The 12,634-nt window shown below is 64.8% G+C and overlaps 2 protein-coding genes and 1 long non-coding RNA gene across 3 annotated transcripts; all 3 read left to right on the top strand.

Annotated features, from left to right (window-relative positions):
- Nucleotides 1-247: 247 nt before the first annotated feature.
- On the top strand, nucleotides 248-4,432 carry LOC140646007 (uncharacterized). The gene is made up of 12 exons (XM_072849437.1): nucleotides 248-279; nucleotides 370-489; nucleotides 693-860; nucleotides 1,240-1,281; nucleotides 1,450-1,534; nucleotides 1,639-1,692; nucleotides 2,010-2,075; nucleotides 2,153-2,226; nucleotides 2,884-3,237; nucleotides 3,404-3,599; nucleotides 3,829-3,946; nucleotides 4,245-4,432. The coding sequence occupies exons 1-12, from the start codon at nucleotides 248-250 to the stop codon at nucleotides 4,430-4,432; spliced, it is 1,497 nt and encodes a 498-aa protein (XP_072705538.1).
- A 415-nt stretch (nucleotides 4,433-4,847) lies between these two features.
- LOC140646008 (uncharacterized) lies at nucleotides 4,848-5,639 on the top strand. Its single transcript, XR_012040240.1, has 3 exons — nucleotides 4,848-4,941; nucleotides 5,028-5,198; nucleotides 5,570-5,639. It is a non-coding gene; the product is annotated as an uncharacterized lncRNA (long non-coding RNA).
- Nucleotides 5,640-7,588: 1,949 nt separating this feature from the next.
- Nucleotides 7,589-12,286, top strand: LOC140646006 (uncharacterized). Its single transcript, XM_072849435.1, has 13 exons — nucleotides 7,589-7,620; nucleotides 7,711-7,830; nucleotides 8,035-8,202; nucleotides 8,582-8,623; nucleotides 8,790-8,874; nucleotides 8,979-9,032; nucleotides 9,350-9,415; nucleotides 9,493-9,566; nucleotides 10,221-10,574; nucleotides 10,742-10,937; nucleotides 11,167-11,284; nucleotides 11,583-11,728; nucleotides 12,188-12,286. Exons 1-13 carry the CDS (start codon nucleotides 7,589-7,591, stop codon nucleotides 12,284-12,286), a joined length of 1,554 nt encoding a protein of 517 aa, XP_072705536.1.
- Nucleotides 12,287-12,634: the final 348 nt, after the last annotated feature.

The following is a 12,634-nucleotide window of genomic DNA, read 5'->3' as shown; positions in this document are numbered from 1 at the left end:
AGCCCAGTGCCCCCCCAGGGCCCCTCCCACTTTCCGTTGGCCTCGGAATGTTGGGCACTTGGAGCCAACGGCCACCAGAGACAGCAGGACGGAGCTGTGCTGGCACGGAGCAGCGCCGGGAGGAGGCAGGCTCTGGCCCCGCAGCGCTGCCCCGCCACCACCACCAGCAACCCCGCTTCCCATCCTCGCTGTCGCTGTCCGGGCCGTGTCCTTGCTGCACGGCGAGGGTCCTCCTGTCCCGGGCGGGATGGGCCAGGCCAACTGCTGCTGCGGCTCCAGGTGGGCTCCCCCCGCGGCTCGGGGACACGCGGGCACGGCCGGGCCCCACAGCAGCGGCATTTCTCACGCGCGCCGCTCTCTGCTCTGCAGGGAGGCTCTCACCGACATCGAGCCGGTGCTGAGCGCGGACGTGCGGCTGACCCGGGGCCGCAAGAGGAGCGAGAGGCGCCTTCTCCTCCTCCGAGAGGAACTGCTGATGGCCAAGTTGCAGTAAGAGCCTCAGAGCCCAGCTGCCTCTCCCCCATCTCCGGCCCTGGCCCCAGGGCAGGGACAGCCTGGCACCAGCCCCAGGCCCCGGGACCCTGGTGCTGGATGCACCCATGTCCGTCCCGGCGGCAGGTGGGGACGGGGCTCTGCCCGTGGGTCCCCAAGGAGGCCACCTCCAGCCCACCGCCTGCCTCTCCTCTCTGCAGAGGTGGCACCAGCCTGCGCCCACAGCTCCGCCTGGCCCTGGACCAGCTGTGGGTGCTGAGCGGCGGGAAGGAGGCGGCGGGGCAGGAAGAAGAGGAGGCAGGCAGCGATGAGGACAGGACCACCCTCATCTTCATCTGGCCCACCGGCTCCTGCATTGCCGATTTTGGGTGAGTCGCGGTGCCGCGTCCCACGGCCGGGCGGGAGAGGTTCCTAAGCATGGCCACGCCACGGTGCGAATGGCCTCCGCCCTCCGTGCAGAGCCTGGGCAGGGAGCAGGCAGCACGCCGGCAGGGATGGATGGCGGGGCATTTCCGTCTCCTGCATCCCCTGGTCACCTTTTGCTCCCCAGAAGGGAAGGGCAAAAGCGGCTGCTCTGGCAGGACAGAGGGAGCCAGGGCTTGGGCAGCGCCTCTGTCCTGCCCCACGGGGCTTCGTCCTGCCCCTGTGTCCTTCCTTCCCCAGGGGGCAGGGCTGTGCAGGCGCCCACCTCTGCCCACGGGCTGGGGGGCAGCGGGGCCTGACGCTGTCGCTCCTCTCTTTCTGCAGCTCCCGGGCGCTGAAGGAGCTGTGGGTGGGCACACTGCTGGGGTAAGCCGGGGGATGCTCCAGGCGCAGCCGGACGGGGGAACACAGCTCCCCAGCTGGGGAGAGGTGCCCCTGCGGCTGTGGGCAGCTCTCGGGCAGAGCTGCCTGACAGGAGAGAAGAGGCGGCTTGGGGTTCAGCCTGCTCTCCGCCTGTCCCTTGCCGGTGCACAGGACACCAGAAGGAGCCAAGAGAGCCCGAGTGACGCGACTGCCCTCGCTCAAACTCCTCGAGAAGGAGCTGAGCCGCCGCCACGCCGTGAGTGTCTCTCTGGTGTGGGCTCTGCCCCCGAGCACTGCTCCTCCAGCCGAGCAGCAGAGGCATCGCTGCTCACCTTCTTGCACTCCTTCTCTCTTGCCCAGTGGAGGACAGTCAGCGTCAGGAGCCTGGAGAGGCTGATGGAGGGCCAGGCAGAGGTGAGAATGGCTGCCTTTTGCCCGCCTCTGGCTGTGCCGGGGTGCCAGGGATGTGCGGCGAGCGGGGTGAGCTTGTGTGGGAGGGAGGGAGGGTCCCGCGGTGCCACGCGGGGAGCGGAGAGGCTTGGGCAGCCACCGGGAACGCCGGCACGTCCTCGCTGGCGGCGCTGGGAGGAAACCCGCCGCGCGGGGCAGAGAGCCTGGGAGGGCAGAGAGTCCCAGCTGTGCCACGCTCAGGCCGCTGGTGCCGGGTGGCAGCTCGTGGGTGGCCCTTTCTGCTGCAGGGCTGCTCCCTAAGCGCAGCCTGGTTCTTGCAGGCTGATCCCAAGCAAGGGCCTCCACCGGTCCCGGCTGGCAACGGAGGGGACTTTGCCGCTCACCAGGTGAGTTTTGGAAAGAAAGGCAACTTCCTGCAAGCGGTTGATGTGTGCTCACTTGTCCCTTGAGTGTCGCCATGCAGGTTGGGCAGCCCAAGGGAGGACGTCAGCCGGAGGAGCAAGGACACCCGCTGGGCAGCGGCCGCTGGACGTGGTTGTGCGGGGACACGCAGCCTCTGCTGCTGCTGCCCACAGCGTGGAGGAGGGCAGGGCGAGGGCTGGGCCAGGCTGTCCTGGTGGCACGCCGGCTCTCAGGAGCCTGCCAGCCAGAGCCGCTGAGCCGCAGCCACGGTTCCAGCTGCCGCCTCCCTGCCCGTCCTGCCGCACCGCTCAGCACCGCGCTGCAGGCAGGGCAGAGCAGGGCAGGGCAGGGCAGGCTCCGGGAGCGCTGGCCTGGTGCTCTCCATTGACGGGCTCTTGCTCTGTTTTCCTTTGCAGCAGGAGGGACCAGCGGGAGGAGGAGGAGGAGGGGGCTGCCCTGGCCCTTTGCTCTGCGGCGGAGCCCGCACGCTGCCCAGGCACCCGGGCAGGCGGGCTGCGGCTGCAGCAAGGCGCTCTTTGGCCAGCCCCTGGCAGCCCTCTGCAGGGAGGACGGCACGCTGCCCCAGCCCATCCAGGTACGCCAGGCTGGACAGGGGTCCCCAGCCCTCCCTCGGGCTGCTCCGCAGAGGCGGTGGGTGTCCCCAGGAGCTCCGGCCATGGGGCACGGGGCTCTTCACCCCCAGCAAGGAGCCAGGTCTGGGGCAGCGCTCTGGCCACCGCTGTTGCAAGGCAGCTCCTCAGGCAAGCAACTGTCCTCCTGCCTCTCCTGCAGGAGCTGCTGGCTGTCCTGCAGCGGGAAGGGCCGTCGACGGAGGGCATATTCCGCAGAGCTGCCAGCGGGACGGCGCCGGGAGCTGCGGGAGGCCCTGGACCGCGGCGCAGACGTGGACCTGGGAAGCCAGCCGGCGCTGCTGCTGGCCGTCGTCTTGAAGGTGAGCGCTTCTGACCTGCAGCTGGAGGAGCTCCTGCCCGGCCTGGAGCGCTCAAAGGCTCAGCTGGAGCCCTTGGCCTTGCAGGACTTCCTGCGAAGCATCCCCTCCAAGCTGCTCGTCAACGACCTCTACGAGGACTGGATGGCGGCCATGCAGAAGAGCAGCAAGGAGGAGAAGATCGAAGAGCTGAAAGCGTAAGCGTGGGCAGCAGCCTGCCTGTTGAGCAGGAGCCCTGACCGCTGGCTGAGAGCCCCTGGCAAGCTGCGCAACACAGCCGCTGGCTCCCACCTGCCTTGGGCGAGCCTGGGGACGGCGGTGGGCAACATGTGCTTTATGAGCCTCGTGTTCCTGTTCCCTCAGGGTGGCCGAGAAGTTGCCTGCCGCCAACCTCCTCCTCCTGAAGCGGCTGCTGTCCCTCCTGCAGCACATCGGCCGCAACGCAGCCACCAGCAGGATGACCCCCAGCAACCTGGCCATCTGCGTTGGGCCAAACCTCCTGAGTCCAGCCAACGAGGACCTGCTCCCGCTCGAGGCCATGCTGGAGGTGGCCGAGAAGGTACGCTGGACTGACCAGCCGGCTGCAGCCTTGGCGGCCCATGAGAGCTTGGCTGCTCAGAGGTGTCTCGGGACGCCTCCTCCCTGGAGCAAATGCTGGCGGGGTGGCTGCCTGCAAGAGCAGCCCCACAGCCGCAGCCTTGTGTGCAGAAGCAAGAGTCAGGAGCGGGAAAGGCTGCTTGGTCCCTTTTCAGGCAGCTGTCTTGAGAGCAAGGCTTTGATGTGTGCAGGTGAAGGTGCTGCTGGAGTTTCTGATGGAGAACTGCAGGGAACTCTTTGGGGAGGAGACAACTGAGCTTTCCTGTGCAGCAGCCGAGGAGTCGCCAGCCTCCCCGCGGAGATCCAGAGGTAAGAGGAGGGACGGAGGGTTGTCACAGGCTGGGGCTTGGGACGCCAGAAACCTCGGCGTCGTTTCTGGCGGGGCTGGGCATCGAGCGTTGTCCTCTCAGCCCCGCTTGCCCCGTGGCACCTCTTTGGCCACGGCCTCTCGGGGCATGAACGGTTTGCTCTGCAAGGTGAGCTGAAGCCTGCAGGCTGGGCGTCAGAGGGCTGAAAAGAGAGGCGGAGTAGGGCTTCGGGTGGGCTTTGCTTGAGCTGTTGCTTCCTTCCCAGAAGTCACTTTGCTGCACGTGCTTTTTCTTTCTAGATCTGCCTTTGGAAGAGCAAAGTGTCCCTGCAGTCCCTGCCGACAGCGAGCACCAGGCAGAAGCCTTGCCCCATGCACCCCTTCTCTGCTCGGCGTCCCCAGAGAAGCTGGCGGCGATACGGTGGTGGAGCGTGAAACGGGAGAGGTGTGTCAGGTCCCCAAACACTGTGACAGCGTGTCTGCTGTAGGAGGAGTTTCTGCTGAGGCCAAGTCGCTGCTGTGCCTCTGCCTGGCAGCGGAGCTGCTGTGTCTTTGGGTTATTCCTCCGCATGCCGGGATGGATCCATAGTAAGGAAAACGGGCAAGGTTGCTTCTCAAACGCACGAGGCACGTGCTTCATGGAGCAAAATGCCCACAAAATACCTCCAAAAAGACAGAGGCGGGTAGCTGGCGACTTCAGCAGGCTTTTGCTCAGGTCTTACTTTGTCAGAGCTTCATCGAGTCTGCACAGGGGGGCTCCGGTGGGGGGACTGTGCAAAGTGCGGCTGATGCAAACCAGCCAAAGGGACCTCCCCTGGGAGAGCTAAGGCAGCAATTTGGCAAACAGGCGCTTACCGCTCCAGGTCATCTCTTGCCACCTGCCAACTCCAACATTTCTCTTGTAGGCACCTCCAGCTTTGCTTCCAAGCACCCCCGAGAGCGCGGCAGACTCCCTGGGGCACCCAGAAGAGCTGGCGAGCCTTTGGGAGGACGGAAGGTAAAATGAGCGCGCTTTGGTTCAAACCAGAACTGATTCCAGTGGATCATGGCTTTCCCTGGCTAACGCCACTGTGGGATGGAAAGGTTTGCAGGCTCTGCCCAGGACAAGGAAAAGAGAAGAAATGGAAAGAGAAAACAGGCCTGGGGAGAGGAGAGTGAAAGGCGCGCAGAAAAGAAGAGGAGGAAGAGAGGAAAAGTTTTGGGGGATGGACGAAGGAAAAGACGCAGGAAGGCGCAGAAGGGCAGGAAGCCCAGGTGCGTACCAGGCTCTGCTGCCCAGCTCGCAACACTGCTCTAAGTCGGTGCCACTTGCTGGGAAGGGACGGCGAGGGAGGGTGCTGCGCAGGGTTTGGCAAGCACTCCACGGCAGCTCCCCAGGGGCTCCCGATGGAGCCCTGCTGCGTGGCGCAGGGGCACCGCGCATCTCTGCACGCGCACAGGTCTCGACGAGCATTACCCATGGGGATCAGGCGCCAGAGCCCTGCCGTAGGCAATGCCAGCAATAGCTCTCTCTTCTGGGCTACGAACATTCCTTGCCAGCTGTGTTGCCCAAAGAGAGGGGGACACAATCCTGCCTCTTCCTGCCTTTATGGACTGATCAGAGCTTTCTGACTCTGTCGTTGCAGGTGCTGATTCCTTTTGTGCTGGCCGAACCGCTGTGACTGCTGGGCCCCCACAGCTGATGTCCACAATAAAACCATCTTTTCTCTCTTCTGACTGTGTCTGCCGTAGGATATTGTGGAGCGGGGAGCTGTTGTTTTGTGATGAATGCTCGGGGGAGTTTGGGATGGTCCCTTGTCCCAGCCTGCTTTCCAGCGGGCATCAGGGCTGAGCTGAGGTGCTTTAGGAGTGAAAGCAAAGCACGGAGTCACACAGGAGGGTGGAGGCTGGAAGGGACCTGCGGCGGTCATCTGCTCCAACCCCTCTGCTCAAGCAGGCTCACCTGGAGCAGGTTACCCAGGACCACGTCCTGGCGAGTTTTGGGTACCTCCGAGGAGCGGCGCCGTGAGGTCAGAGCAAGGGCAAGACGTAGGCAGGGCACGGTGGCCAGGAAGGGCTAAAGGTCCTTCCTTATGCAGCCACCGTCCCCTGCAGCTTGCTGTCCCCTGCAGCCATCCTCCTTGCACACTCATTGTCGGGCCGTTTCCTCAGACCCCTAACTCATGGCAATGGCAGAGATTAACTTCCACGCTGGGTGGTAGCAATGCGTCCGCTCAGCCAAAAAGCTTTGGAAGCGACTGCAGCAGCAGCCGGACGGCTGAGGCTTTCGTGCATCCAGGTGTGATACAGGGGATGGCCACACCGTGACGGAGGAGGAAGGACGAGCGCTCTCACCGTCGGTAGGTAACTCTTTTGCTCACAGGCTGCTGTGGTTTAACCCTGGCCGTCAGCTCAGCACCACACAGCCGCTCGCTCCCTCCTCCGCAGCGGGGTGCAGGGGAGAATCAGAAGGGCAAACGGGAGAAAGCTCGTGTGTTGAGGTAAAGACGGTTTTATAATTAAGAAAAGCAAAAGATAAGCAAACGAAAACCAAGAAAGAAGAAAGAGAGAGGAAAACAAAGCCCGAGAAAAACAAGTGATGCAAAGGAAAGGCATTGCTCTCCACCAACCGACCGATGCCCAGCCAGTCCCCGAGCAAGGGCAGCCCCCGCCAAACCTCCGCCCCCCACTTTTCTTGCTGAGCACGGCGGCGTCTGGTGTGGGATATCCCTTTGGTCGGTTGGGGTCAGACGTCCCCGCTGTGTCCCCTCCCAGCGCCTTGTGCACCCCCAGCCTGCTCGCTGGCGGGGCAGTCTGAGGAGCAGAAAAGCCCTTGGCGAGTGCAAGCCCTGCTCGGCAATCACTAACGCATCCCTGCCTTATCAAGGCTGTTTTCCGCACAGATGCAAAACATAGCCCCATCCGAGCTCCTATGAAGCAGTGTCATGATTAAGCTCATCATACGGTCCCATTTCAGGACGTATGTTGCTCCGTCTCGAAACTCCCCTGACCTTCGCTCGGCCAGAGAACACTTCACTAGATTAGAGAACACTTAAGCAAAGTGGAGATGCACAGGTCCCTGACGGGCCCCCATGGGGTGCACCCTCAAGTGCTGGGGGAGCTGGCAGATGGGCTTGTGAGGCCGCGCCAAAAGGGAGATGTGCCTGAGGACTGCAAGAAAGCAACCAGCACATGGGCTGAGGAGCAGTGCAGTGGATGGAAAAGTGGCCGAGCGGCCGGGCCCAGAGGGTGCTGACCGGTGGCACCAAGTCTAGTTGGAGGCCAGGAACCGGCGGTGAACCCCATGGCAAGGGGCATTGCCAGCAGCTGGGGGCAGGTGGTCCTTCCCCGCTGCTGCCTCCTGCTCTTCTGGGCTCCCCACTGCAAGACGGACGCGGCCATACTGGAGAGAACCCCCAGCCCAGTGCCCCCCCAGGGCCCCTCCCACTTTCCGTTGGCCTCGGAATGTTGGGCACTTGGAGCCAACGGCCACCAGAGACAGCAGGACGGAGCTGTGCTGGCACGGAGCAGCGCCGGGAGGAGGCAGGCTCTGGCCCCGCAGCGCTGCCCCGCCACCACCACCAGCAACCCCGCTTCCCATCCTCGCTGTCGCTGTCCGGGCCGTGTCCTTGCTGCACGGCGAGGGTCCTCCTGTCCCGGGCGGGATGGGCCAGGCCAACTGCTGCTGCGGCTCCAGGTGGGCTCCCCCCGCGGCTCGGGGACACGCGGGCACGGCCGGGCCCCACAGCAGCGGCATTTCTCACGCGCGCCGCTCTCTGCTCTGCAGGGAGGCTCTCACCGACATCGAGCCGGTGCTGAGCGCGGACGTGCGGCTGACCCGGGGCCGCAAGAGGAGCGAGAGGCGCCTTCTCCTCCTCCGAGAGGAACTGCTGATGGCCAAGTTGCAGTAAGAGCCTCAGAGCCCAGCTGCCTCTCCCCCATCTCCGGCCCTGGCCCCAGGGCAGGGACAGCCTGGCACCAGCCCCAGGCCCCGGGACCCTGGTGCTGGATGCACCCATGTCCGTCCCGGCGGCAGGTGGGGGACGGGGCTCTGCCCGTGGGTCCCCAAGGAGGCCACCTCCAGCCCACCGCCTGCCTCTCCTCTCTGCAGAGGTGGCACCAGCCTGCGCCCACAGCTCCGCCTGGCCCTGGACCAGCTGTGGGTGCTGAGCGGCGGGAAGGAGGCGGCGGGGCAGGAAGAAGAGGAGGCAGGCAGCGATGAGGACAGGACCACCCTCATCTTCATCTGGCCCACCGGCTCCTGCATTGCCGATTTTGGGTGAGTCGCGGTGCCGCGTCCCACGGCCGGGCGGGAGAGGTTCCTAAGCATGGCCACGCCACGGTGCGAATGGCCTCCGCCCTCCGTGCAGAGCCTGGGCAGGGAGCAGGCAGCACGCCGGCAGGGATGGATGGCGGGGCATTTCCGTCTCCTGCATCCCCTGGTCACCTTTTGCTCCCCAGAAGGGAAGGGCAAAAGCGGCTGCTCTGGCAGGACAGAGGGAGCCAGGGCTTGGGCAGCGCCTCTGTCCTGCCCCACGGGGCTTCGTCCTGCCCCTGTGTCCTTCCTTCCCCAGGGGGCAGGGCTGTGCAGGCGCCCACCTCTGCCCACGGGCTGGGGGGCAGCGGGGCCTGACGCTGTCGCTCCTCTCTTTCTGCAGCTCCCGGGCGCTGAAGGAGCTGTGGGTGGGCACACTGCTGGGGTAAGCCGGGGGATGCTCCAGGCGCAGCCGGACGGGAACACAGCTCCCCAGCTGGGGAGAGGTGCCCCTGCGGCTGTGGGCAGCTCTCGGGCAGAGCTGCCTGACAGGAGAGAAGAGGCGGCTTGGGGTTCAGCCTGCTCTCCGCCTGTCCCTTGCCGGTGCACAGGACACCAGAAGGAGCCAAGAGAGCCCGAGTGACGCGACTGCCCTCGCTCAAACTCCTCGAGAAGGAGCTGAGCCGCCGCCACGCCGTGAGTGTCTCTCTGGTGTGGGCTCTGCCCCCGAGCACTGCTCCTCCAGCCGAGCAGCAGAGGCATCGCTGCTCACCTTCTTGCACTCCTTCTCTCTTGCCCAGTGGAGGACAGTCAGCGTCAGGAGCCTGGAGAGGCTGATGGAGGGCCAGGCAGAGGTGAGAATGGCTGCCTTTTGCCCGCCTCTGGCTGTGCCGGGGTGCCAGGGATGTGCGGCGAGCGGGGTGAGCTTGTGTGGGAGGGAGGGAGGGTCCCGCGGTGCCACGCGGGGAGCGGAGAGGCTTGGGCAGCCACCGGGAACGCCGGCACGTCCTCGCTGGCGGCGCTGGGAGGAAACCCGCCGCGCGGGGCAGAGAGCCTGGGAGGGCAGAGAGTCCCAGCTGTGCCACGCTCAGGCCGCTGGTGCCGGGTGGCAGCTCGTGGGTGGCCCTTTCTGCTGCAGGGCTGCTCCCTAAGCGCAGCCTGGTTCTTGCAGGCTGATCCCAAGCAAGGGCCTCCACCGGTCCCGGCTGGCAACGGAGGGGACTTTGCCGCTCACCAGGTGAGTTTTGGAAAGAAAGGCAACTTCCTGCAAGCGGTTGATGTGTGCTCACTTGTCCCTTGAGTGTCGCCATGCAGGTTGGGCAGCCCAAGGGAGGACGTCAGCCGGAGGAGCAAGGACACCCGCTGGGCAGCGGCCGCTGGACGTGGTTGTGCGGGGACACGCAGCCTCTGCTGCTGCTGCCCACAGCGTGGAGGAGGGCAGGGCGAGGGCTGGGCCAGGCTGTCCTGGTGGCACGCCGGCTCTCAGGAGCCTGCCAGCCAGAGCCGCTGAGCCGCAGCCACGGTTCCAGCTGCCGCCTCCCTGCCCGTCCTGCCGCACCGCTCAGCACCGCGCTGCAGGCAGGGCAGAGCAGGGCAGGGCAGGGCAGGCTCCGGGAGCGCTGGCCTGGTGCTCTCCATTGACGGGCTCTTGCTCTGTTTTCCTTTGCAGCAGGAGGGACCAGCGGGAGGAGGAGGAGGGGGCTGCCCTGGCCCTTTGCTCTGCGGCGGAGCCCGCACGCTGCCCAGGCACCCGGGCAGGCGGGCTGCGGCTGCAGCAAGGCGCTCTTTGGCCAGCCCCTGGCAGCCCTCTGCAGGGAGGACGGCACGCTGCCCCAGCCCATCCAGGTACGCCAGGCTGGAGAGGGGTCCCCAGCCCTCCCTCGGGCTGCTCCGCAGAGGCGGTGGGTGTCCCCAGGAGCTCCGGCCATGGGGCACGGGGCTCTTCACCCCCAGCAAGGAGCCAGGTCTGGGGCAGCGCTCTGGCCACCGCTGTTGCAAGGCAGCTCCTCAGGCAAGCAACTGTCCTCCTGCCTCTCCTGCAGGAGCTGCTGGCTGTCCTGCAGCGGGAAGGGCCGTCGACGGAGGGCATATTCCGCAGAGCTGCCAGCGGGACGGCGCCGGGAGCTGCGGGAGGCCCTGGACCGCGGCGCAGACGTGGACCTGGGAAGCCAGCCGGCGCTGCTGCTGGCCGTCGTCTTGAAGGTGAGCGCTTCTGACCTGCAGCTGGAGGAGCTCCTGCCCGGCCTGGAGCGCTCAAAGGCTCAGCTGGAGCCCTTGGCCTTGCAGGACTTCCTGCGAAGCATCCCCTCCAAGCTGCTCGTCAACGACCTCTACGAGGACTGGATGGCGGCCATGCAGAAGAGCAGCAAGGAGGAGAAGATCGAAGAGCTGAAAGCGTAAGCGTGGGCAGCAGCCTGCCTGTTGAGCAGGAGCCCTGACCGCTGGCTGAGAGCCCCTGGCAAGCTGCGCAACACAGCCGCTGGCTCCCACCTGCCTTGGGCGAGCCTGGGGGACGGCGGTGGGCAACATGTGCTTTATGAGCCTCGTGTTCCTGTTCCCTCAGGGTGGCCGAGAAGTTGCCTGCCGCCAACCTCCTCCTCCTGAAGCGGCTGCTGTCCCTCCTGCAGCACATCGGCCGCAACGCAGCCACCAGCAGGATGACCCCCAGCAACCTGGCCATCTGCGTTGGGCCAAACCTCCTGAGTCCAGCCAACGAGGACCTGCTCCCGCTCGAGGCCATGCTGGAGGTGGCCGAGAAGGTACGCTGGACTGACCAGCCGGCTGCAGCCTTGGCGGCCCATGAGAGCTTGGCTGCTCAGAGGTGTCTCGGGACGCCTCCTCCCTGGAGCAAATGCTGGCGGGGTGGCTGCCTGCAAGAGCAGCCCCACAGCCGCAGCCTTGTGTGCAGAAGCAAGAGTCAGGAGCGGGAAAGGCTGCTTGGTCCCTTTTCAGGCAGCTGTCTTGAGAGCAAGGCTTTGATGTGTGCAGGTGAAGGTGCTGCTGGAGTTTCTGATGGAGAACTGCAGGGAACTCTTTGGGGAGGAGACAACTGAGCTTTCCTGTGCAGCAGCCGAGGAGTCGCCAGCCTCCCCGCGGAGATCCAGAGGTAAGAGGAGGGACGGAGGGTTGTCACAGGCTGGGGCTTGGGACGCCAGAAACCTCGGCGTCGTTTCTGGCGGGGCTGGGCATCGAGCGTTGTCCTCTCAGCCCCGCTTGCCCCGTGGCACCTCTTTGGCCACGGCCTCTCGGGGCATGAACGGTTTGCTCTGCAAGGTGAGCTGAAGCCTGCAGGCTGGGCGTCAGAGGGCTGAAAAGAGAGGCGGAGTAGGGCTTCGGGTGGGCTTTGCTTGAGCTGTTGCTTCCTTCCCAGAAGTCACTTTGCTGCACGTGCTTTTTCTTTCTAGATCTGCCTTTGGAAGAGCAAAGTGTCCCTGCAGTCCCTGCCGACAGCGAGCACCAGGCAGAAGCCTTGCCCCATGCACCCCCTTCTCTGCTCGGCGTCCCCAGAGAAGCTGGCGGCGATACGGTGGTGGAGCGTGAAACGGGAGAGGTGTGTCAGGTCCCCAAACACTGTGACAGCGTGTCTGCTGTAGGAGGAGTTTCTGCTGAGGCCAAGTCGCTGCTGTGCCTCTGCCTGGCAGCGGAGCTGCTGCGTCTTTGGGTTATTCCTCCGCATGCCGGGATGGATCCATAGTAAGGAAAACGGGCAAGGTTGCTTCTCAAACGCACGAGGCACGTGCTTCATGGAGCAAAATGCCCACAAAATACCTCCAAAAGACAGAGGCGGGTAGCTGGCGACTTCAGCAGGCTTTTGCTCAGGTCTTACTTTGTCAGAGCTTCATCGAGTCTGCACAGGGGGGCTCCGGTGGGGGGACTGTGCAAAGTGCGGCTGATGCAAACCAGCCAAAGGGACCTCCCCTGGGAGAGCTAAGGCAGCAATTTGGCAAACAGGCGCTTACCGCTCCAGGTCATCTCTTGCCACCTGCCAACTCCAACATTTCTCTTGTAGGCACCTCCAGCTTTGCTTCCAAGCACCCCGAGAGCGCGGCAGACTCCTGGGGCACCCAGAAGAGCTGGCGAGCCTTTGGGAGGACGGAAGGTAAAATGAGCGCGCTTTGGTTCAAACCAGAACTGATTCCAGTGGATCATGGCTTTCCCTGGCTAACGCCACTGTGGGATGGAAAGGTTTGCAGGCTCTGCCCAGGACAAGGAAAAGAGAAGAAATGGAAAGAGAAAACAGGCCTGGGGAGAGGAGAGTGAAAGGCGCGCAGAAAAGAAGAGGAGGAAGAGAGGAAAAGTTTTGGGGGATGGACGAAGGAAAAGACGCAGGAAGGCGCAGAAGGGCAGGAAGCCCAGGTGCGTACCAGGCTCTGCTGCCCAGCTCGCAACACTGCTCTAAGTCGGTGCCACTTGCTGGGAAGGGACGGCGAGGGAGGGTGCTGCGCAGGGTTTGGCA

Source organism: Ciconia boyciana, unplaced genomic scaffold (genome assembly GCF_034638445.1).
Source record: "Ciconia boyciana unplaced genomic scaffold, ASM3463844v1 HiC_scaffold_107, whole genome shotgun sequence".
NCBI classification, from domain to species: Eukaryota; Metazoa; Chordata; class Aves; order Ciconiiformes; family Ciconiidae; genus Ciconia; species Ciconia boyciana.
Note: the sequence above shows the minus strand (reverse complement) of the source record. Positions and strands in the feature narration are given on the sequence as shown.

Coding starts and splice junctions, on each gene's coding strand:
- LOC140646006 (XM_072849435.1), top strand. CDS start 7,589: ATGGGCCAGGCCAACTGCTGCTGCGGCTCCAG. Junction 7,621..7,710: donor AACTGCTGCTGCGGCTCCAG/GTGGGCTCCCCC, acceptor TCTGCTCTGCAG/GGAGGCTCTCACCGACATCG. Junction 11,729..12,187: donor TGGAGCGTGAAACGGGAGAG/GTGTGTCAGGTC, acceptor TTTCTCTTGTAG/GCACCTCCAGCTTTGCTTCC.
- LOC140646007 (XM_072849437.1), top strand. CDS start 248: ATGGGCCAGGCCAACTGCTGCTGCGGCTCCAG. Junction 1,282..1,449: donor TGGGTGGGCACACTGCTGGG/GTAAGCCGGGGG, acceptor GCCGGTGCACAG/GACACCAGAAGGAGCCAAGA. Junction 3,600..3,828: donor TGCTGGAGGTGGCCGAGAAG/GTACGCTGGACT, acceptor TGATGTGTGCAG/GTGAAGGTGCTGCTGGAGTT.